At 46.5% G+C, this 23,615-nt stretch overlaps 1 protein-coding gene across 1 annotated transcript in view; it reads left to right on the plus strand.

Moving 5' to 3' along the window:
* Positions 1-23,530, plus strand: part of LOC136572373 (disintegrin and metalloproteinase domain-containing protein 33-like) — a 72,179-nt gene extending 48,649 nt beyond the window's left edge. Inside the window, exons 4-23 of the mRNA XM_066572892.1 lie at positions 4,865-4,943; positions 6,387-6,463; positions 6,574-6,763; positions 7,289-7,354; positions 8,258-8,329; positions 9,065-9,225; positions 10,731-10,815; positions 11,575-11,717; positions 12,214-12,391; positions 12,463-12,552; positions 12,957-13,152; positions 15,563-15,671; positions 16,527-16,731; positions 18,312-18,392; positions 18,837-18,945; positions 19,095-19,233; positions 19,761-19,872; positions 20,117-20,344; positions 20,471-20,598; positions 20,689-23,530. Coding sequence (XP_066428989.1) covers positions 4,865-4,943; positions 6,387-6,463; positions 6,574-6,763; positions 7,289-7,354; positions 8,258-8,329; positions 9,065-9,225; positions 10,731-10,815; positions 11,575-11,717; positions 12,214-12,391; positions 12,463-12,552; positions 12,957-13,152; positions 15,563-15,671; positions 16,527-16,731; positions 18,312-18,392; positions 18,837-18,945; positions 19,095-19,233; positions 19,761-19,872; positions 20,117-20,344; positions 20,471-20,598; positions 20,689-20,746 — 2,506 coding nt within the window. The 3' untranslated portion in view covers positions 20,747-23,530. The remainder of the gene's footprint in view (positions 1-4,864; positions 4,944-6,386; positions 6,464-6,573; positions 6,764-7,288; positions 7,355-8,257; positions 8,330-9,064; positions 9,226-10,730; positions 10,816-11,574; positions 11,718-12,213; positions 12,392-12,462; positions 12,553-12,956; positions 13,153-15,562; positions 15,672-16,526; positions 16,732-18,311; positions 18,393-18,836; positions 18,946-19,094; positions 19,234-19,760; positions 19,873-20,116; positions 20,345-20,470; positions 20,599-20,688) is intronic.
* Positions 23,531-23,615: the final 85 nt, after the last annotated feature.

Below are 23,615 nucleotides of genomic sequence, written 5' to 3' on the forward strand. Positions count from 1 at the left end.
TCGGAGCAGCTTCTGTGTCCCCGGTCGGAGCAGCTTCTGTGTCCCCGGTCGGAGCAGCTTCTGTGTCCCCGGTCGGAGCAGCTTCTGTGTCCCCGGTTGGAGCAGCTTCTGTGTCTCTAGCTGCTCCTTATTTATCTACCCACCAGTTTACCTGATTAATCAGCCTGCAGGTAGTACGCTCCCTGTTGCTCCACATACAACAGAAACCAAGGGGAGATGCACCTCTGACCTCACCTATATCTGTAACAAATGTCAGTCTGGAGTCCAGGATGTTTAGTTCACTGAGAATTGTTTAAACTAGATACAACGTGACAAACTCCCAGCTGTGAGAAGTAGTAATCAAGGTAGGGTTTTACTCCATGCCTGTAAAAGGGATGAGTTCTATTCACAAATAGCAAGCAGAGATATCGAAAACAGTAACTTGTAATACAAAGTCTATTAAAACGTTTCTCCACTTTCCATTCCACAATGTTGCAGCTTCAGAGCCGTTTATTTTGGATGCTGCTTGGGGTGGTCCGCAGCTATCGGTCGCGTTCAGCTCTCACTTTACTACAATATATCAGATTTGTGGATTTCAGCTTATTTTTCTGCAAATTTGTGTAAAGTTGGAGATTTGTGTTGTAGCCAACACTTCCTGCTGACACATGCGAAAAGACGAAAAACAGAGCTGGGTGAAAGCCGGGTCTCCTGAGGGAGGGAAATGTGCTGATCCTGAGGGGCATCACATCCTAGTCAGATTTATGGATGACGTACGAATCATGGTTCATATGTGGGTGCATGTATATATGTGATACTATATATGTAGTTATATAATACACTGCAGTATATGTACATATGTGACTCTTTATATGAGACCCGCGTGATACTTTGTGTATATTCAATCCTTAGGTTATGTGTGTACAATACTTAATATGCGAATGTATAGGATGATCCGTTATATGATACTTTACATGTACATATGTGACTCATTGTATGATATTTGTTTGATGGTGTATGTTTTATTTATACTTAGATGCTTGATGCTTTACATGTGATTTTATATGAAACTATGCACATACACTTATCCGCATAAACCAATCCCTCCACTGGTAGGAGCATATATAACCTGTGGGTGTGGCAGAAACTAAAGATAAAAGTGGCAGTTCCTGCCACACTCAGGTGGAAGTGATGGCTCAGTGGAGCTGAAAGGGATGTGGGGGCCTTGATTTGGACAGGTACAATAACCCTCAAATCTTACCCTGGTAAGGTCTAGTGTGGACCAGTGGAGGCCTCAAGCCGTCCAGGGACGACAACCCTCTACTCTTACCCTTTTGGGGGTGTAAATGAACTTTGTGTTAAAAGAAAGACCAATCTCACGAGTTTTCCTGATGTGATACAGGTGGGTGTGAAGGATCTTGTACCCTGTTGTACGGCCTTTAGCTTGGATACAAGATGTGATACAGGTAGGCATGGAGGCTCTAGTACACTGTTGTACCACCTCTAGCTTGGCTACAAGATGTGATACAGGTAGGCATGGAGGATCTAGTACCCTGTTGTACCGCCTCTAGCTTGGATACAAGATGTCATACGGGGGGGAAGTGGGCATGGAGGCTCTAGTACTCTGTTGTACCACCCCTAGCTTGGATACAAGATGCGATATGGGTGGGCATGGAGGCTCTAGTACCCTGTTATCCCACCTCTAGCTTGGATACAAGATGTGATACAGGCAGGCATGGAGGCTCTAGTACCCTGTTGTACCGCCTCTATCTTGGAGACAAGATGTGATACCGGCAGGCATGGAGGCTCTAGTACCCTGTTGTACTGCCTCTAGCTTTGATACAAGATGTGATACCGGCGGGCATGGAGGCTCTAGTACCCTGTTGTACCCCCTCTAGCTTGGATACAAGATGTGATACGGGTTGGCATGGAGGCTCTAGTACCCTGTTGTACCCCCTCTAGCTTGGATACAAGATGTGATACAGGCAGGCATGGAGGCTCTAGTACCCTGTTGTACCCCCTCTAGCTTGGATACAAGATGTGATACGGGTTGGCATGGAGGCTCTAGTACCCTGTTGTACTGCCTCTAGCTTGGATACAAGATGTGATACGGGCAGGCATGGAGGCTCTAGTACCCTGTTGTACTGCCTCTAGTTTGGATACAAGATGTGATACGGGCGGGCATGGAGGCTCTAGTACCCTGTTGTACCGCCTCTATCTTGGAGACAAGATGTGATACAGGGGGCATGGAGGCTCTAGTACCCTGTTGTACTGCCTCTAGCTTTGATACAAGATGTGATACCGGCGGGCATGGAGGCTCTAGTACCCTGTTGTACTGCCTCTAGCTTGGATACAAGATGTGATACGGGCAGGCATGGAGGCTCTAGTACCCTGTTGTACTGCCTCTAGCTTGGATACAAGATGTGATACGGGCAGGCATGGAGGCTCTAGTACCCTGTTGTACCGCCTCTAGCTTGGATACAAGATGTCATACGGGGGGGAAGGGGGCATGGAGGCTCTAGTACTCTGTTGTACCACCCCTAGCTTGGATACAAGATGTGATATGGGTGGGCATGGAGGCTCTAGTACCCTGTTATCCCACCTCTACCTTGGATACAAGATGTGATACAGGCAGGCATGGAGGCTCTAGTACCCTGTTGTACCGCCTCTATCTTGGAGACAAGATGTGATACCGGCAGGCATGGAGGCTCTAGTACCCTGTTGTACTGCCTCTAGCTTGGATACAAGATGTGATACGGGCAGGCATGGAGGCTCTAGTACCCTGTTGTACTGCCTCTAGCTTGGATACAAGATGTGATACGGGCGGGCATGGAGGCTCTAGTACCCTGTTGTACCACCTCTAGCTTGGATACAAGATGTGATACGGGCAGGCATGGAGGCTCTAGTACCCTGTTGTACCGCCTCTAGCTTGGATACAAGATGTCATACGGGGGGGAAGGGGGCATGGAGGCTCTAGTACTCTGTTGTACCACCCTTAGCTTGGATACAAGATGTGATATGGGTGGGCATGGGGGCTCTAGTACCCTGTTATCCCACCTCTAGCTTGGATACAAGATGTGATACAGGCAGGCATGGAGGCTCTAGTACCCTGTTGTACCGCCTCTATCTTGGAGACAAGATGTGATACCGGCAGGCATGGAGGCTCTAGTACCCTGTTGTACTGCCTCTAGCTTTGATACAAGATGTGATACCGGCGGGCATGGAGGCTCTAGTACCCTGTTGTACTGCCTCTAGCTTGGATACAAGATGTGATACGGGCAGGCATGGAGGCTCTAGTACCCTGTTGTACTGCCTCTAGCTTGGATACAAGATGTGATACGGGCGGGCATGGAGGCTCTAGTACCCTGTTGTACCACCTCTAGCTTGGATACAAGATGTGATACGGGCAGGCATGGAGGCTCTAGTACCCTGTTGTACTGCCTCTAGCTTGGATACAAGATGTGATATGGACGGGTATGGAGGCATACAGGTTCTATATGGTTTCCTGCGGTGTATTGCTCCACATTTGCTATAACCAAGCCTCTGGATCGTGTAAACTTGTAGACTGGAAGTTGGCATCCCAGATGGTCCCATACATGTTCTATTGGTGATAAATCTGGCAAACAAGCAGCCATGGAGGTGTGACCATGTTGTGGAGGCTCCTGTGACCCCCTTGTGTGTGCGGCCATGGAAGTGTGACAATGTTGTGGGGGCTCCTGTGACCCCCTAGTGTGTGCGGCCATGGAGGTGTGACAATGTTGTGGGGGCTCCTGTGACCCCCTTGTGTGTGCGGCCATGGAGGTGTGACAATGTTGTGGGGGCTCCTGTGTGCGGCCATGGAGGTGTGACAATGTTGTGGGGGCTCCTGTGTGCGGCCATGGAAGTGTGACAATGTTGTGGGGGCTCCTGTGACCCCGTTGTGTGCGGCCGAGCATTATCTTGCTGGAAGCCGCCATGAGAGGAACAAATATGGCTGCAAGATGTCCTGACCATATCGCTGAGCTGTCATTGTCCCTCGTATCACCACTAAGGGTGACCGACTGTCATATGCTATGGCCCCCCAGACCATCAAACCAACAGGGGGCAGTGTGCCGCCCCACAGCAAAGGCAGGATTGAGGCATTCACCCGAGGTCTCCAGACACGAACATGGCCGTCGTCAGTGCCCAAACTAAACCTGGATTCATCACTGAAGACAACCCGGTTCCACTCAGTAGCATCGAGTTTCACCATTCATGATACCACTGCAAACTGAGGTGATGGTGGGTGTCAGAGGCTGTACATGTAACGTGAAAGCAAATGTCCTTCGTCCAAGTCGGACGCTCTTCTCTACTGGTGGTCTGTCAGACGCTCTTCTCTACTAGTTGTCTGTAGGGGGCGTCCTGAGCCTGGTCATCTTGTGTGCCCTCAGCCACTGGTCCCAACACCTCCTAACAGTCTGGTCAGAACGGCCCCGTGGGGGACAATTCATCAATACGACCATCCAGCTTCTCATATCTCAATAATGCGCCCCTCTCAGACTCTGGTAATTGAGTTTCTTCTCTGTGTCGGAGGGGCGTCTAGTGGTCAACAAGCTCTACAAGCGGAAGAAGAGGTCACTACACACAAGGAGCCTCCGAGAGCCTCTTATGGGCCAAGGGGGGAACCACTTTTAGGGCCTCAGGTGACAAGACCGATCATCTAATCACCACAACTCCCATCATTACAGATCTGCCTGAGATGGAATTGCATGCCGGGTTTTACAGCATAGCGACTTCTTCTGGGGGCGGAGTGTTTTGGACAAAGAGTGTAAATATAGAGTATATATCAATGTGTGATACTTTTTGATACCTTATGTGTGTATGATATGCTGTCTATGAATACTAACAAGCATCTTCTATCCCCTTCCAGCCTCTTGCTTTCTCCAGGGTTCACGGAGACGCACTACACCGAGGACGGAGAGATGGTGACTCTGAGCCCAAATCACACAGTGAGTTCTGCAGAAATGGCAAATCTTCTTTCTGGTAAACATCTGATAGAGATCTGCGTGAGATAACGCTTATCTCCCAGGATCCGGGTCATATTACTGCACTATCAATGACAACATGATGTAGGAGGAAATCACCGGAGATGTGTGTCACATCTGTTCCTTCCTGAAGACGTTACTGTAAGAAGACTGCAACACACTAAGAAGCTGTACAACTGCACACTGACGCTGTGCATACAACCCTTAAAGGGAAAGTCCCATCCTCAGCATTTATGGCATGTCTACAGCATATCCCTCACCTATCGGGTGAAAAAGGGCCCGATAACACCCTCGCAATGCAGGGCATTCATTCACAACTGCTGCAGACTTCAGACATTAACCCCTTCAGGACAAGAGATTTTTCACCTTCGTTTTTTTTGTCCTCGCACATCAAGAGACACAACTTTTTAATTTTTCCCTTCACACGAGTCGTAAGGGGGAAGAAATTTTAAAATGCAATTGCGACATTTTTAGTGAGGGAGGTTTAGCTTTTACAGCATTTACAGTGCAGTTACAATGACCTATGAGCTTCGTTATGTGGGTCGGCCCAACTACGGTGATACCAAACTCAGAAGAGTTGTTTAAAATGTTTTTATGTTTTTAAATAATGAATAAAATGTTTTCTTTAAAAAAAACACAATGGGTTTCCGAGATTTTACTAGTTTGGGGTTTTACGTGCACAGCGATACCAAATATATGAGATTTCTTAATTGTTTAGATTTTTATGGGGAAAACGGGTTGTTTCTTAACTTAATCATTTTTTTTACCTTTTTTTTTACCCCTAAAAAAACCTTGTTACATTTTTTTACACTTTAATTTACTTGAACTTGTGATTATTTGATAACTTGTACTATATACTGCAATACCTAAGTATTGCAGTATATAGTGATTTTTGATGTTTATCAAGTGGGCAGGGCTTGATAGGCATCGGTGCATAGCAGCCCAGGAAGCCATGCTACCTCATCAGCAACCCCCCATCATGTTGCAGATGGTACCGATAAGGCAAGAAGAGGGTGGCTCCTCTCCCGCTGACTGATCAGTCAGCTTTGACCATGGCATCTAAAGAGTTAACTGCCGTAATCAGAGATAACTTTGATCTCAGCAGTTCTTGGTAGCTGTCAGAAACAGGTGATAGTCGCCAAATATGGAGTGTACTTGGCTCCCAAGCAATTCCATACACACTTCAAGACCACCTGATGTAAATTTACCGTAGGTGGTTGTGAAGGGGTTAATGTGTCGCTCCCTCTGTTGAAGTCTATGGGAGTTGGTAAAGATATTCAGCTTAGTGAGGTGGAAGGCTTAATTGGTGTCCAGGCTTCTCTCCTCCCAGGTTACAGAGAGTATGGGATGATGGGAATGGCGCTCATTCTATCCCTTCATTCACTCCCATTCTCATCCCATCTATAGGAGCATTGTTACTACCACGGCCGGGTGAAGGGTCATGACACGTCTTCGGTGGCTCTTAGTACCTGCTCAGGGATCAGGTGAGACAAATCCATGAAATGATGATACTTGATTATAAGAAGTGTTGGATCTCTTATACAATGCATTGTCACGTATTATAATGACCCGGGCCATGTGCTCTTATTTCCAGTGGCCTCATTGCCCTCAGTGCCAACAACAGTTTCTACCTCCACCCTCTTGCGGGGCCAAGCTCCAGAACCCACATGCTGTACCCGACTAAGGACCTGCCCATTAATGGAGGGAGCTGTGGGCATGAAGGACACTCCTATCCTGCCACCTCTCAGCTGGATGACTTCCTCTCGCAGCCCGGGCACCACAGGGTAAGGCTGTAAAGAACAGGGCAGAACAGCTGGGCAAGCAGTGTATTGTGCTGTATACACTGAGCAGAAGTCTCTCCAGTCTATGAACCACCCATTAGAGAAAAACCTGGCTGGCAGGGTTTCCCTTTAAGGGTTGATTCAGATGGGAGTGTACCCACCACAATATGACAACATGAAAGTCATGCAGAATAAGCCGCCTGATGATATCTCTCCATGAGCCGGGGTATAGAAAATATGCAGGATTTGGGCAGTGACCTGCAGAGTTTAGCATTGCGTCTCTAAGCTTTAAACTGCCATCTAGTGGTCATTGTATGGAACAGGTTTAGCACTTGGATATCACAGTACTTTGTCTCCACCTGCTGGCTGAGTGCTGAAATGCCTCCTGCTCTAAAGCTGATAGACGTGTCATGAAATAATAACAATAAATCATGTTTTATAGTAGGTCAGAGATTTAGAAGAACGCCCCCTACTGCTGATACGTGGCAATATGTACAATCTAAATGTTAATGATCTCTCGTATTGCAGACCAAGAGGAATGTCTGGGGGGCTCAGAAGTACATGGAGTTATATATCGTCGCCGACAACTCACTGGTGAGGTTTTAATGTTATTAAACAGAGATGCATACACGCTTTACTCAAATCTAAAACCAATCTGTGACCCGTATCTGTCAGTCTTTATTTCATGCCTCCTTTCCATACAACAGACTATCCTCTTCTGTGGCTCTAAAATGTCACCCAGTCTCTTAGGCTGATAATGCCCTCGGCTTTCGCTGACTCCAGATCCTTCTTCCCATCTTCTATTTTAAGTCTCTGCATTTTCTTTTCTGTATGTCTCATGTGTTTTCAAATAGTTTTTTAGAGGGTAGTTGCGGACCCCATTGCTGTCCCCATTTAATTACTTTTGGATAATTCTATTTTATACAAGCTACTTGGAAACATAGAAAATTGATAGCAGAACAATATCTGGTCATTTAGTCCGCCCTTCTATTATTTCTCTCTTAGGATAGATAGATGCTTATCACAGGCTTCAATTCAATGCATGTTCCTTCTGATCTTCCCCCAGCTGGTCTCAGATTGTGCCCCTTGGCTCTGGTCTCTCCTTCCCTTTATCCATTCTCTCACTATGTATGTCTCCTTTCTGTCTCATGTTTCACATACTGACTTGTTCTTGGTTATTTAGGGATCCCACTGCTGTCCCTTTTTCATTAGCTTCTTCTAAATCTTGCTTATTTTACACAAGTTCTCTTTTTCCCTTAGTTCTGGTTTCGCTGTTCCCTTTGCAGCCCTTCTCTGTCTCCATGTATGTCTGCTCTATTCCACATGTGTCTTATACAGCATGGTTGATTCTTGGGTAGTTATGGATCCCATTGCTGTCCCCTTTTTTAGCTTTGACGTTCTACACTTTGTATTACTACCTGGAACACCATTTATTTTAGTGGTGCACAGCATATATTGTTGATATCTCCATGAAATCGTTGATTCTCTGTTTGACAGTTCAGGAAACAAAACAAGGATCTGGGAAAAACAAAGCAACGTATTATGGAGATCGCCAACTTTGTAGACAAGGTGAGTGCATGAGAAGGGAAATGTTATATGTCATAGGCAACCTTAGTGGAGAATGCAAAGCTAAACGGTTCTGTGGGCCACTGTAAAGACTTCAAGCTGACTATACCCATACAGGATAGTGCTCTGATTACTATAGGGGGATGGAGATAAGCAGCCGCCAGACACCTCGGGACCAAATATGTCCTACAGGAATAGAAATGCAGGCTTAGAAAAATCTGGCAGGTATGATCTTGTGTGATCGCAATGTTTGCTCTTGAGAGTCAGGGTGCTTCCTTATACTTCAGACTGATAGTAGATCCCACAAAATCATTGATAAACCACTTTATTAGGACCCCCATCTAGTAGCGTTGGGCTCCTTTGGGGTTCACAACCACAGCAGTTCATCGTGGTGTAGATTCAACTAGGTGATATATTGTCCTGCAGGAATATCAGCCCCTGCGGACAGGAAGCTTCTTGTAGTTGCTGCAGATTAGATGGCAGTGCTGACATGTTCTGACCGGCTGACAGGAATGGATCAGCGATTCATGCTGCTTGCGCCAAATTCTGACCTCCCATCAGCAACAGACATCTGGGTCCAGAATTGATTTTGATCATGGTTACCTCTACAGCTTATTGTCAGGAGATCCTTCTAGCAAAGGGGGATTCTCCAAAATGCCCAAGGTGCCATTTAGATAGGAAGTGCAGATTCTGATTCCAGGTCGTGGGTGTAACTATTGTTCTCTGTTGTCTGAACAGTTTTACATGTCCGTGAACATCAAGGTTGCCCTTATCGGCCTGGAGGTGTGGACCGAGAGGGACCAGTGTGATATACGGGATGACGCCAACTACAGTCTGAAAACTTTCCTGTCCTGGAAGCAGAAACTGAGAAAGAAGCATGACAATGCCCAGCTGATCACGTCAGTATGATACCATTGCCTCGTATATTAGTATATTGCTCCATCTTCAGTATTACATCATGCTGTACCTTCACTTATTGATAACTGTTAGTGAGTAACCCCACATGTCAGCTTGGGGGCGCTCTTGCTGCTTCACCCTAGCATACACCCGGTCCTGGGACATCATTCGCCGGCTCTACTTCTCCTCAGGGTCCTCTCCTCTCTTTCCATCTACATGGCCCCTATTGAGCAGACCATCAGGAGATTTGAGTTTCTATATGATCTCTACACTGAAGCCACCCAACCATATACATCTTCCTGTGACATCACACCTTCGCTACTACAAACCGCCAGTGATTGTCTGTCCTCTGTGACTCTTACAAAACCTAAACTTCTTGTGTTTCTGCCATCTAATATCCGACCTCCTCCTGACGTCCATCTGAGTCTGTGATACCACCATAACTCCTCGCTGCTCGCCCCGTTGGCTTGGGGTCATATTTGACTCTGACCTTTCCTTCACTCCCCACATCCAGTCACTTGCTCGCCAATATCAGCGGCAACTCAAAAACATCTCCTGAATCCGCCCTTTTCTTACTGTGGAGACATTGAAAGCTCTTATTGTTGCCGTGATCCACTCTCATCCTGACTAATGTAACCCACTATGGATTGGTCTCCCCCTCACTGAACTCTCCCCTCTCCAATCTATCCTGAATGCAGCAGCCATAATTATCTTTTTATCCAGCTTCCACACCAATGTCTCCTCCCTGCACTGACGTCTCCTCCCGGGGCCGGTCGCCGCGCTGACGTCTCCTCCCGGGGCCGGTCGCCGCGCTGACGTCTCCTCCCGGGGCCGGTCGCCGCGCTGACGTCTCCTCCCGGGGCCGGTCGCCGCGCTGACGTCTCCTCCCGGGGCCGGTCGCCGCGCTGACGTCTCCTCCCGGGGCCGGTCGCCGCGCTGACGTCTCCTCCCGGGGCCGGTCGCCGCGCTGACGTCTCCTCCCGGGGCCGGTCGCCGCGCTGACGTCTCCTCCCGGGGCCGGTCGCCGCGCTGACGTCTCGTCCCCTGGGGCCGGTCGCCGCGCTGACGTCTCGTCCCCTGGGGCCGGTCGCCGCGCTGACGTCTCGTCCCCTGGGGCCGGTCGCCGCGCTGACGTCTCGTCCCCTGGGGCCGGTCGCCGCGCTGACGTCTCGTTCCCTGGGGCCGGTCGCCGCGCTGACGTCTCCTCCCGGGGCCGGTCGCCGCACTGACGTCTCCTCCCGGGGCCGGTCGCCGCACTGACGTCTCCTCCCGGGGCCGGTCGCCGCACTGACGTCTCCTCCCGGGGCCGGTCGCCGCACTGACGTCTCCTCCCGGGGCCGGTCGCCGCACTGACGTCTCCTCCCGGGGCCGATCGCCGCACTGACGTCTCCTCCCGAGGGCCGGCTGCTGCACAATATGTTGGCACTATATACAGATTATTATTCTTAAAGTTCTGCATACAAAGTGACTTTATATGTTCTTAATTATTTGTTTGTGTCTCTTTAAGGGGTGTGACCTTCAGAGGAACGACCATCGGAATGGCGCCCCTAGAAGGGATGTGTACTGCAGATAATTCTGGGGGAGTCAGTATGGTAAGAACTTGTAATTAGATGTTAGTGATCTATCCCTAATTAGCTCTACCTTATTCAACCATTTACACTTTGGCCCTGCCCCCGAGGAACATCACTATACTTAATATGGCAGACAAGTGGACAAGAAGTTACCACTAGAGAGAAATGACATGCTTTATATTGTGCACCCCTCATATATAAGTGGTATAGTCCACAGTAAGGTTGTGTTCACCATGGCGTTATCCCAGACGCCCTACTTCCCTTTTTCTGCTGTTTTACAGAGGCAGAGCAATGAAAATTAATGGCAGGGCCAGATCTGTGATATGCTGAACACTAACGACTATAATGGTCCGTCATGTTTCCATTATGGCGTCCGGTATTTGGCAAGAAAAGCAGTAGCGCTGCACGCAGAGTTATTCTTTATGTAATCTGCGATGGAAACTCCTAATGGAACCTCTGTCATTGATGTAAAGAAGACTTCATAGATGCAATGAGGGTAGTCCCTGGCAATAATGGCTTCACTGGTGCGAGAATCATCAGCGTGTTACAAACAGCCTTACCCCTGATTTTCTATTATTGGCAGGTTTCAGTTTGTTGTTAAGGAGCGACTGATTGTCAAATATAGGAAATCTCAGTGAACCATGTCTAATGCTGAGAAAAAGCAAGAGCGGTTCCTGTAAGGGTTGATGATAATCCTTTGGATATTTCTGTGGCCCTGACGACCTTGAGTTTTAGGTGCTATGTACATTTATGGGGTGTTCTTATTTTCTCTGATTGTAGGACCACTCGGAGCTGGCGATTGGAGCGGCGGCCACCATGGCTCATGAAATTGGGCACAACTTTGGGATGAATCATGACCAAGAGCACTGCTGTGTAGAGGCCACTGCTGAACAAGGAGGATGCATCATGGCTGCTGCCACCGGGTGAGTGTGAGGACGGAAGCGAGGACATCTGGTAGTAAGTAATGGCCAGTGCCCATCTTCAGATTCCAAAAGGGGGTGAGTCCTATGTAGATGGGAGCATGGTTCTGCGGACCGGTGGACATCATGGCACACTTGGTGGGTAATCGGTAGAACAGAGCCTTCTTTTTATTCTTATGTAGACTCATTTGAGAGGTTCTAACAGCAGAAACCACATGTAATAAGGAGTATGGCTTCACGGGTCATTGGGGATGCAGGACCATAACTGACTAGAGCCTTTCTCTATACTGATGAGGTCCAACAAGCCAGACCAGATCTGTGCATGAATACTGTCTCTTGTTGGATAAGTCACTTTCCAAGATGACCAAGCAAGACACAGTGGCTACCAGGTCCTTCTGGTTATCGAGAAGGGGTCACAGCAGTTAGACCCCACCAATCAGATATTGATGGCATACCATGGTGTCCTTCTAATGAGCGGTCTTCTCTCCTCCTTTTCCAGACACCCTTTCCCTCGTAAGTTCAGCTCATGCAGCCAGCAACAGTTGCGCAATTACTTCCAGAAAGGGGGAGGCATGTGTCTATTCAATATGCCAGACACCAAGGACCTGGTGATGGGGAAGAAGTGTGGAAATGGCTTCTTGGAAGAGGGAGAGCAGTGTGATTGTGGAGAGCCTGAGGTAAGTCCTGGCCTGCTGGATGTCAGTTGTCTTTCTTCTCAACACAGAATAATGGAGAATGTCTCCTGCAGGAATGTACCAATCCGTGCTGCAATGCCAAAGACTGCTCCTTGAAGGGCGAAGCCCAGTGTGCGCATGGCGACTGCTGCCAAAACTGCAAGGTGAGGAACTCCAAGGCGCAGTCTACAGCCAATGAGTGGAGTAACACATGGACTGTTGACCAGGGAAAGGGACATACTGGCTCGGAGCTATCATCTCAGATTACTCTACTTTATACTATCTTCTGACTGGCAGCCATCGTAGACATATGACTAAAACCTTTAACTTTGATGTAGAGCTTTTCACCGTAGTGTTATATGGCCTGTTAAAAGGACTCATTCTGTATCCTGATCATTGAGGGTCCGGCCAGTGTAATGGCCATAATCGTTTGTCTCGTTTATGACCTGCCCGTTCTTGGGTTGTGGATGTTCCAGTAGTCTGAGCCCCACTGATCAGTGCTTTATGACATGTAGATCTGCTGTATAACTCTAATATATATGATTCTTTTTTATCTTTGTGTCCATAGTTAAAGTCTGCTGGGACCCTCTGCCGTGAGATGTCCGGAGCCTGTGACCTGCCTGAGTTCTGCCGAGGAGACGACCCCTTCTGCCCAGCCAATGTGTATATGTTAGACGGCTCTCCCTGTGCCTACGGCGAGGCCTACTGTGTCAATGGCATGTGTCTGACCCACGAACAGCAATGTGTGCACCTCTGGGGAGCAGGTATGGGCAGAACAAGCTACATATACATTAATATTTACCTCTGATGATGATGTTGCAGTTTCCATGAAGTTATTTTGAAAGTGCAGACAAGCTTCTTAGTCAACATATAATGTGATCAGTTCAGGACGTTGAATATCCTTCTTTAGGCATCGGGCTCATGCCCACGGCCACGATGGGCTCCGCAAGCGGAATACCGCAGCAGAGTCCGTCACAGCGCCCCCCCCCCCCCCCAAAGACCCCATACTCACCTCTGGATCCGCTGTGCAGCTCCCGCATGCCATGGCGGCCGTGTCATATGACACAGTGGGTGGGGCGCGTATTCACGCTACACTTTTGCTGTGCTACGGCAGAGGTATAGCGTGAAGGCCGGCTTCTATTAACTACAATGGAAGCCATCCGGGCGTATTCCTGCGGCAAGTAGGACATGCTGCGGGTTATTTTACGCTACGGAATTCTGCAGCATGAACACTGAGCTATTAAGTGCAATACACCCTAACAGCTGCAGTGAAATGCTGCGGATTTCCACCACGATTCATGCGGCGGAAATCCGAACGTGGGCATTAAATTCCTGTATTGTATAGTTTGTTGTGGTTGTATATCACTGTTCTGCTGGTGGAGTCACTGTGTACATACATTACTTATCCTGTACTGATCCTGAGTTACATCCTGTATTATACCCCAGAGCTGCACTCACTATTCTGCTGGTGGAGTCACTGTGTACATACATTACTTATCCTGTACTGCTCCTGAGTTACATCCCGTATTACACTCCAGAGCTGCACTTACTATTCTGCTGGTGGAGTCACTGTGTACATACATTACTTATCCTGTACTGCTCCTGAGTTACATCCTGTATTATCCTCCAGAGCTGCACTCACTATTCTGCTGGTGGAGTCACTGTGTACATACATTACTTATCGTGTACTGATCCTGAGTTACATCCTGTATTATACTCCAGAGCTGCACTCACTATTCTGCTGGTGGAGTCACTGTGTACATACATTACTTATCGTGTACTGATCCTGAGTTACATCCTGTATTATACTCCAGAGCTGCACTCACTATTCTGCTGGTGGAGTCACTGTGTACATACATTATTTATCCTGTACTGATCCTGAATTACATCCTGTATTATACTCCAGAGCTGCACTCACTATTCTGCTGGTGGAGTCACTGTGTACATACATTACTTATCCTGTACTGATCCTGAGTTACATCCTGTATTATACCCCAGAGCTGCACTCACTATTCTGCTGGTGGAGTCAGTGTGTACATACATTACTTATCCTATACTGATCCTGAGTTACATCCTGTATTATCCTCCAGAGCTGCACTCTCTATCCTACTGTTGGAGTCACTGTGTACATACATTACTTATCCTGTACTGACCCTGAGTTACATCCTGTATTATACTCCAGAGCTGCACTCACTATTCTGCTGGTGGAGTCACTGTGTACATACATTACTTATCCTGTACTGATCCTAAGTTACATCTGTGTTATACTCCAGAGCTGCACTCACTGTTCTGCTGGTGGAGTCACTGTGTATATACATTACTTATCCTGTACTGCTCCTGAGTTACATCCTGTATTATAATCCAGAGCTGCACTCACTATTCTGCTGGTGGAGTCACTGTGTATATACATTACTTATCCTGTACTGATCCGGAGTTACATCCTGTATTATACTCCAGAGCTGCACTCACTATTCTGCTGCTGGAGTCACTGTGTATATACATTACTGATCCTGTACTGATCCTGAGTTACATCCTGTATTATCCTCCAGAGCTGCACTCACTATTCTGCTGGTGGAGTCACTGTGTACATACATTACTTATCCTGTACTGATCCTGAGTTACATCCTGTATTATACTCCAGAGCTGCACTCACTATTCTGCTGGTGGAGTCACTGTGTACATACATTACTTATCCTATACTGATCCTGAGTTACATCCTGTATTATACTCCAGAGCTGCACTCACTATTCTGCTGGTGGAGTCACTGTGTACATACATTACTTATCCTGTACTGATCCTGAGTTACATCCTGTATTATACTCCAGTGCTGCACTGACTATTCTGCTGGTGGAGTCACTGTGTACATACATTACTTATCCTGTACTGACCCTGAGTTACATCCTGTATTATACTCCAGAGCTGTACTCACTATTCTCCTGGTGGAGTCACTGTATAAATACATTACTTACCCTGTACTGATCCTGAGTTACATCCTGCATTATACTCCAGAGCTGCACTGACTACTCTTCAGACTTCAGAGCTAAAATCTCAGTTATTAGCATTGTATCTAACAACAAACATACTGACTGTTTCCAAAAGCCAACAGCAGAATTTAAAAAAAAGATTAATCTTCTGCAAATCTGAACCTTGATTTTCTCTCCCACCTTTCTACAGGAGCGCGGCCGGCACCGGACATCTGCTTCATTGATGTGAACAAGGCTGGGGACAAATACGGGAACTGCGGAAAAGACGGCCAGGGGCAATTTGTAAAGTGTGAATTAAAGTAAGTCAAGTTTAGCCATCATACCCAGAAAGGAAGACATAATGACGAGCAAGAGAAGACCTCCCACATTTACTGCTCTGATCTCGGCCAGGGAAAGAATCAGCCCCTCACCCATAAGACTCCCCTTTCTCACTTCGGTTAGGGTCGGGGTACTCTGCTGGTCCCTGGACTTAGGTGTTCCTTGGATGGTCTAGTGATAGACCCCCTGGATAATGTCTAGTGGAGTGTAACCAGACACAAGGAGAATAGTTGGATGCTTTACTGCTATGGACAATGACAAGATCAGTGATTCGAGAAAGAAGAGATGTAGTCAAACTGGAGCGTAAACTGGCCAGTAGTCAGACATGCCAGTCAGATAGGATCAGGTATGTGGTACCTTGGATTAGTCGTGAGTGTTGTGTAGGGTCAGTCAACAGAGGTCAGGCAGCAATCACCCACACGGTACCAAGGATTAGACATGAGAGTATGGATCAGGTCAGAAGAAGTATGGATCAGGTAAAGATGGTCAAGTAGAACATTTGCGATACTGTGGGACAGATGTAAGAGTAGTCAGTTGAGCGGAGGGTCAGCATGTGGTCAGACAGGATCAGGATGCAGTAAAGTGAAGAATCCTAAAGAGTAGTCAAAAAAGCCAAATTACAAAAGGTGAAGTTTAACCAAAACCAAATTAGGATACAAACACCAGAATCGGCGCTTTAAATAAACCGCTCCTAACTGTGATTGGATGGAGAGTCACGGGGTATCTACATGTGCCACCTGGCATCCTCGTCAGCAGGCTCATTGGTCCCTTCATCAGATCATGGGTTATGGTCATGTCCACCTTATCCAGCAACTCTTGATGTATTTTTTTTACAGAGATTCCAAGTGTGGGAAGATCCAGTGTGAGAGCAGCGCCCAGAAACCCAAACATGATAATATGGTGTCTATGGACACCACCATTGAGTTCAATAGATATAAGGTGAAGTGTCGAGGCACATACTACTACTCGGTGCAGGAAGGTGAAGGTGACTCCTCCGACCCAGGGCTAGTCATGACTGGGACCAAGTGTGGAGATGGCATGGTGAGTGTCAGATGATGCATTAGACATAGTACATGTTCAGTGGCATCATGTTTAGCATTTGTACATTGAGTAACATAAATGTGACCCATGAAAGGAGGCTGTGTGATGGGCCGCTAGTTGTTTGGTGTAACAATGGAGAAGACTATCCATGAGGAACAATAAAGCTAATAGTGTGGGGAAACAATCGCCCCTGCTCTAGATGATCCTCCCACTGGGAGGGGTGGACCCCCTTCTGCGTGTCACCAGGCCTGGAGGGGTGGACCCCCTTCTGCTTGTCACCAGGCCTGGAGGGGTGGACCCCCTTCTGTGTGTTCCCAGGGCAGCAGGGGTGGACCCCCTTCTGTGTGTTCCCAGGACTGGAGGGGTGGACCCCCTTCTGTGTGTTCCCAGGGCTGGAGGGGTGGACCCTTTTCTGCGTGTCACCAGGCCTGGAGGGGTGGACCCCCTTCTGTGTGTTCCCAGGGCTGGACCCCCTTCTGCATGTTCCCAGGCCTGAAGGGGTGGACCCCCTTCTGCGTGTCACCTTATTGTTTTTTATAGTCTTTTGTTTTTTGGTTGCCCTTGATTTGTAACATCAGTTATATACAATTATTTACAGATCCGTTCGCCGCGGCGGACTATTTCTTCGTATACAATGTTTTTTTGTCACATTTTACCATAACTGCAGTAATTTGCCGAGCGTTGGTTCGCGGACAGTTTGAACATTTACATTATCAAGGGGTATTTTTCAGGCATAGACAAACAATTTTCAGGTCAGGGAGGAGCACATCATTTTTTGGGGGTGCACACTCTTATCAGGTGCCCAGGTACTTTTTCGGAAAGTTTACATACTTTTCCAGGGTACACAAACATTTTAGGGAGAAACCATTTCCAAAGGCACAAACGTTTCAGGGGGGCACACAGAATTTTTGCAGGGCACATAGACATTTTTGGTCGATGCACGTTTATTTTGTTTGTTACGTGGTTTTCAGGGGGCACATACTTTTTGGTGGCAGACACATACTTGTCCATGAACACGCAAACTTTTTTTGGGGGGAAACCGTTTTCAGGGAGGCACATACATTTTATGGAGGCGCACAGAGTTTGCCCAGACGTTTTAGGGTGCATATGCTTTTTGTGGAGCTTGCATACCCTTTAAAAGACAAATACTTTTGGGGGAGTTTTTCCTCTGTACCCCCCAGACTCCTATCTTCTCCAAGCAAATGTGTTTCCTCCAGATCCCCTTGTCCTCTCCGGATCTCTCTTCCCTCTCCAGAACCCTCTAGGCACCTTTGGCAGTAGTTCATCTCCAACAGCAATAAAGGACTTAGCAAGTTGAAGTCAAACATTTCCTATCCTTCTTTCCTCTGACCTCTTCCACCAGGGCCTATCAGGAGACCCCCAAACACTCATCTCATTGGTCTCCAAGTGTTTACTTTTGTCCTTGGCCATTTTTAATTCATTCTCCCAATAATACTGAATATCTACTATTCATATCAGTGTATTACACACCGGGTATATAGACGACGTCTCATTTCTCTGCTTGAGCGGTTTCTGTATCGGAAGCCCCAGTGTGACATTGTTGTCATGTCTCATTCTAGGTGTGCAGAGATGGACAATGCCAGAACGCTTCCTTCTTCTTCAACTGGGATAAATGTATGGCTAAATGCAATGGGCACGGGGTGAGTACAAAAATGTACATAAGAAGTAGTCTACACAATAAAAACAGCCAGTAGCAGAAAAAAGCTATAATCATCAGCCACAAGATGTCAGCTTGATGTTAGTGAACAGAAGCATTCCTGCCTAAATACAAAAATGTAAAGCTTATCCTGAGGGTTTGTCACAGTGTATCAGTGTAGATAATTCTCTGTGAACCCAAACAACTCTCTCACCGCTCCTGGATTCCAGGCGGACATCTCAGCTTTGTGAGTTGGACTACAGTAGGTCAAAGTATGTTTTCATTCCCTGGAAATAGCAGGTGGTCTATGATGTATGGGTGCATCCACCCCAATATTGTCTTGTCCTCATATTACACCCTGAGGCACATGGAGAAGATAACTACCCAGCTGCCCACATCATATACAGTAATTCATTACACACTGACCTGTCCCTTCACTATTGTCTAGGTCTGCAACAGTAACAAAAACTGCCATTGTAATGCGGGCTGGGACCCTCCATACTGTACATCGTCCGGCTACGGGGGGAGCACTGACAGTGGACCGGTTCCTGATGACTGTAAGTTAGTCCTTATGGATATTTGTGTGAATTCTACATTTGGGTAACAAATCATTACTTCATAGTCACAAGAAGATGATCTCAGGCTATAAACTACGGTCCACCCTCCATCACTATTTTAATGTTATACAATATGTTTCCTTTGACAGTTGAAGAAGGTCTCATTGTCTTCCTGCTACTCCTGTTCCTGGTCATCCTTCCACTTGTTATGTATGGGATCTACTATTGGTACCGAAAACCAGATTCTCAACTCAAGAAATGGGTCAACAAAAGCAGAGTAAAGTGCAGGTGAGAGAGTTATGTCATCAACGTATCCGCACTGTCCGTAGAATGTGCAGGGGGCCTGGACCTACTGTGTCACTGACTGATTTGGCTTTGGGCTACTCCTCAGGACTGGTGTAATAGGTCCTCTGATATTCCCTCTTTAATCCGTTTTTGTGGGATCTGGTCTTGGATGCAAGGAACCCTCAGGTTGTTTCCCTATAAGTAGTCTTAGTGCAGTGACACGACCCAGGGGAGTCAAAAAAGCATTTGAAGGTGGTACCAAAGGGGAGAGACAAGGACACAGTTAAAGATCTGTCTGAGGTCGGGGTAGACAGACTTCATGCAATACAATAAATCAGGCTGGAGGCCAGGGCAGACAGCAATCGGGCAAGACATAGTCAGAAAGCGAGGTTGGAACAAGGGTAGTTCGGGAAAGTTGGGTAGACAAGCTGATGTGTAAGGAAGGTATCTGACAAAAGCCTCCATGGCCCCAAATAATTTTCAACATAACCTCCCAGAGCTTCTTCCATAGTTGTCTTGTAATTTTACAGAATGGGGAACTCTAATCGTCAGCAGCCAGGCAGAGGACATTCCAACACAAACTTCACCCAACGCAATTTTCCATCTCCAGCTGCATCTTTAGCTACACCAGCTACACAAAAGGTAATGAAATGTCCCATGTGTAGTATTAATAATGTGGTCCATGGATTTCACAATCTGTCAATAAGTGGTATAGTCCAGCCTTGGGGTAACTAGAGACTTTCAGTCTTATGTTTTTGGAGCCCCATTGGATTTGATAGATGCTAGCTATGTAGTGTCCCAACACATCATAAGTCCATCATATTGTGAAATTCAATGTTCTTGATTCATTTTACCTATTCTCGGTGACTGATATTTCTCCCCACAGAGTTTCAGTGTTTTCCATGTGAAAAATGGAGCTTCACAAGTTAACTCTCAGCCAGTTAACATTGTGCGGCCATTGTTCACACCCAAGACCAACATACAGTTGAAACCATCAAGACCTCCTCCGCCAGTCAAGTCCTCCCCAGTCATACCAACCAAGCAGGACAATCAGTACTCAAAACTTCTACCCCCTAAGAAACCACTACCATCATGTCCTGTCCGGACCCCAAAGGTACCTCTGTCCGGTGACAAGTGCAAAGCTTTCAATTGCTGATGTTCTGCTGTATCTGAGATAAACTACTCCATAATACATATAGTTGAGACTATAATTCCGTTTGTTTCTTTTGTATTCCTAAAGCTGACCGCCCCTCTAAAGCCGCTTCCTGGGAACCCTGTCAAGAAGGGAGGTCTTTTGGTAAAGACGCCTTCTACAAATGTGAAACCCCCTCTCACCAACTCGGCCATGCAAATGAAAGTCTCTCACTGGTAGGTGACACTTGTTATTATGGTTATGCCGGTCTGCATGCTCTTGGAGTAGGCTATGTAGACCTCACTCATATTTGTCTCTTCTTGAAGGCCAAAGCCAGTGGGTAGAGGTCAAGCAATATCTACAACCTTTCTCCAGAAGCAATGATGTAGACTCTAATACAAGAGTGGATAATGAAGCCAGGAACTAGGAGGTACGCCATCCTGATATTTGCACTGTGAGGATGAAAAGATTCCTAAAACTGCTGAGATTTCTGAGGCTGAAGGTCAAATGAGGACCAGTGATCATACTGGACACCGAGAGACCCTTCATTGTGTATTGCACTGAGCTACTTCATTGAGGAACTTCCATGATCTTCTCAAATGTATTTGAAATGATACCCTTGAATTCTACTGAGGCTTCAACATAATGAAACATACACTCCGTTGATGTTCTGCTGGACCCAGTTTGATAGAGGTGAACGTTAAGAAGACATTTGTCTTTCCTGTGGACCATTATTAGACTTTGTCAGTGCCTTATAGAATTTTGTAAGAATATTGGGGTGAATGGAGAAAGACTGTCAAAAATTGCTATCTCATCCTTTAACCATGTGTCTGCGAGGAAACTGGAGAAAAGTATTGCTACTCACCACGATCCCCATTATATCCTATTACATTTCTTATGGTAGATACTTCCAATGTCTTCTCATGTGGATCTATGATAATATCCAGGACTTTTGATGACACTTGTGACATTTTCCATTAGTTTGAATGTTGGTTTCATGAGAAGAAGAACTGAAGGAGTATAAGTGTTATGTTTCCTTCCAATGGATGAGAAAACTGTAGAAAAGTTATTGGCTCTTATGTTCAATAACTTCTATTATGGGTCCCTCCATTTCAATCATGATCCAAGTGATGCTTGCCTGAAATGGTCTAAATCGGCTATTTCAGTGGACTGTTATCTCATGAGTATCGCAAGTTTTAGGAAAAATATACACTGTTGACAAAAGTATTGGGACGCACATGGAAGGTGCTGAAATTTGATTTTGTTCACCTTTTTCAATACTGTGTCGGGCCGCCTTTAGCCTCAATGACTGCAGTAACCCTCCAAGGCAGGCTTTCAAATAGATGTGTGGAGGGATTTGTCTCCATTCCCCGAGGATCTTCAGATAGTGATACAGGGGATGATGGGTGTGTTGGGCGCACGGTACAGCAGTCTAGTTCATCCTGAAGATGCTCAATGGGATTGAGATCCGGACTTTGGGCTGGCTAATGAAGTCTGCAGATGTTCTACTACCCAACACTGTGTGCTGTATGACATGGTGCTGTACCAAAGTATTACCACAGGGTAGGTGATGCCACATTGTCCAGAATGTCTCTGTACCCATTGGTATTGAGGGTGGACTTCACTTTAACCAATGCCCATAGTCCATCCCAGCAAACCCACCCCCACCCACACACACACCATAGCAGAACCTCTGCCAAACCTTACTGTTAAGACAATGCAGTCACGTAGAAACTGCTCCCCAGGCAACTGCCACACCCAAGTGCCGCCATCTGATTGGTAGAAGGTGTACTATAATTCATCCACAACACTTGCTTCCACTCACTTACAGTCCGTCGCTCCGAGCACTATCACAGCCTCTATAATTTGACTGATGGAATGTTGTGTGCAGCCGCTCATCCATGGTAACCCTTCCCATGCAGTTCCCTACAGATGGTTATGGTACTGATGGATGTGCCAACAGACTGTGAGACCCGCTGAGTGAGAATAGATGATGTGTATGACGTCTTCTCAGCTCATACAAGATTTCGTTGTCCACGTTCTGTCAGTTTACGAGGTCTCCTTGAATATGGCGGTACCGCACACACCGGATGGCTTCCATTTGCTCACACATACTATCTACATATCCTCTCCATCTGACAGCACAGAATTGGTGGAGGTCTAATAGATTTGCCAACATAGTGTATTAAAACCTGAGAGTATTAATGTTTATTCGGAGGACTATATTATATACTGTATGCCCCAATACTTCTGCTAAGAGTTTACATTAATCTCTGGTATCATAGGAAATATGAATAATGCAATATGGTCAGTATACTATGTATACATGAGACCTGGTGATGATATTCTGGATCCACGCATAGTGACATTGGTCAATTTCTGTGCTCCTCCATCTGTGCTGACACTACCACTCCCAGCATTAGCTATGACTGCAGCTGTCAGCGTATGGTAGGAGTTGTAGTCTTAGCACAGTTGGCGGGAGCGACAGATTTCAGACCTCTCCTGTAGAAGTACCCAAGTTAACATTACATTTGTTGCCTAGGATCCTCTATGGTCACAGTATCCATTGAAGACCCCCGGTACTTTTATGAAGATCACTGCTGCAATTTTAACCTCTGCAGAGCGATATTTTTTAATAATAATAATAGAGGTGTACGTGAATATGGTTAGTATTTAAAGTGTCCCCTTAATGTATGTATTAGCTATGGGAATGACTAGCGTCAGTCTATAGTCAGAAGTGCATTATAAGATTGACAGGTGAAATCATTTTTGGTGCAGGTGGTGCTTTAAGGCCAGGTTAAGGGCTGATAAATAGGAAGGAAGTTAAATACATTTAGCTTAGTACAACACCTGGTGGCTGCATCCTGTGTTTATTGATGAGTATGAGGGACCGCCATGGGGTCTGCGCTGATGCCAGATTATAGAATTCTATCTAATCCTCCTCATGACCATAGAGCTTTATTCCTCCTTTTTTATGTTTGTATCTCCTACTATTGACCCCAGACTGCCACACCCGGACAGCCTGACAGGTGCCTATCCCAAGACTGCTGAATGTTTACAAGGCTCGCTACCCCTGGGCCGTCTCTTGTTAGGATGATCTAATAATTTTGTATTGTATTTAATTTTGTGGTACAGAAAATAGGTTTTATTAAATTGCTTTTTTACGTGTTTTTGCTTTCTTTTCTATTTGTTATCTTGATTGTTGCACGATGTTGTGTTGCATAAAGGACAGACGTTGAAGTGAACCTGTGTA

This window comes from Eleutherodactylus coqui, chromosome 7 (assembly GCF_035609145.1).
Source record: "Eleutherodactylus coqui strain aEleCoq1 chromosome 7, aEleCoq1.hap1, whole genome shotgun sequence".
Taxonomy (NCBI): domain Eukaryota; kingdom Metazoa; phylum Chordata; class Amphibia; order Anura; family Eleutherodactylidae; genus Eleutherodactylus; species Eleutherodactylus coqui.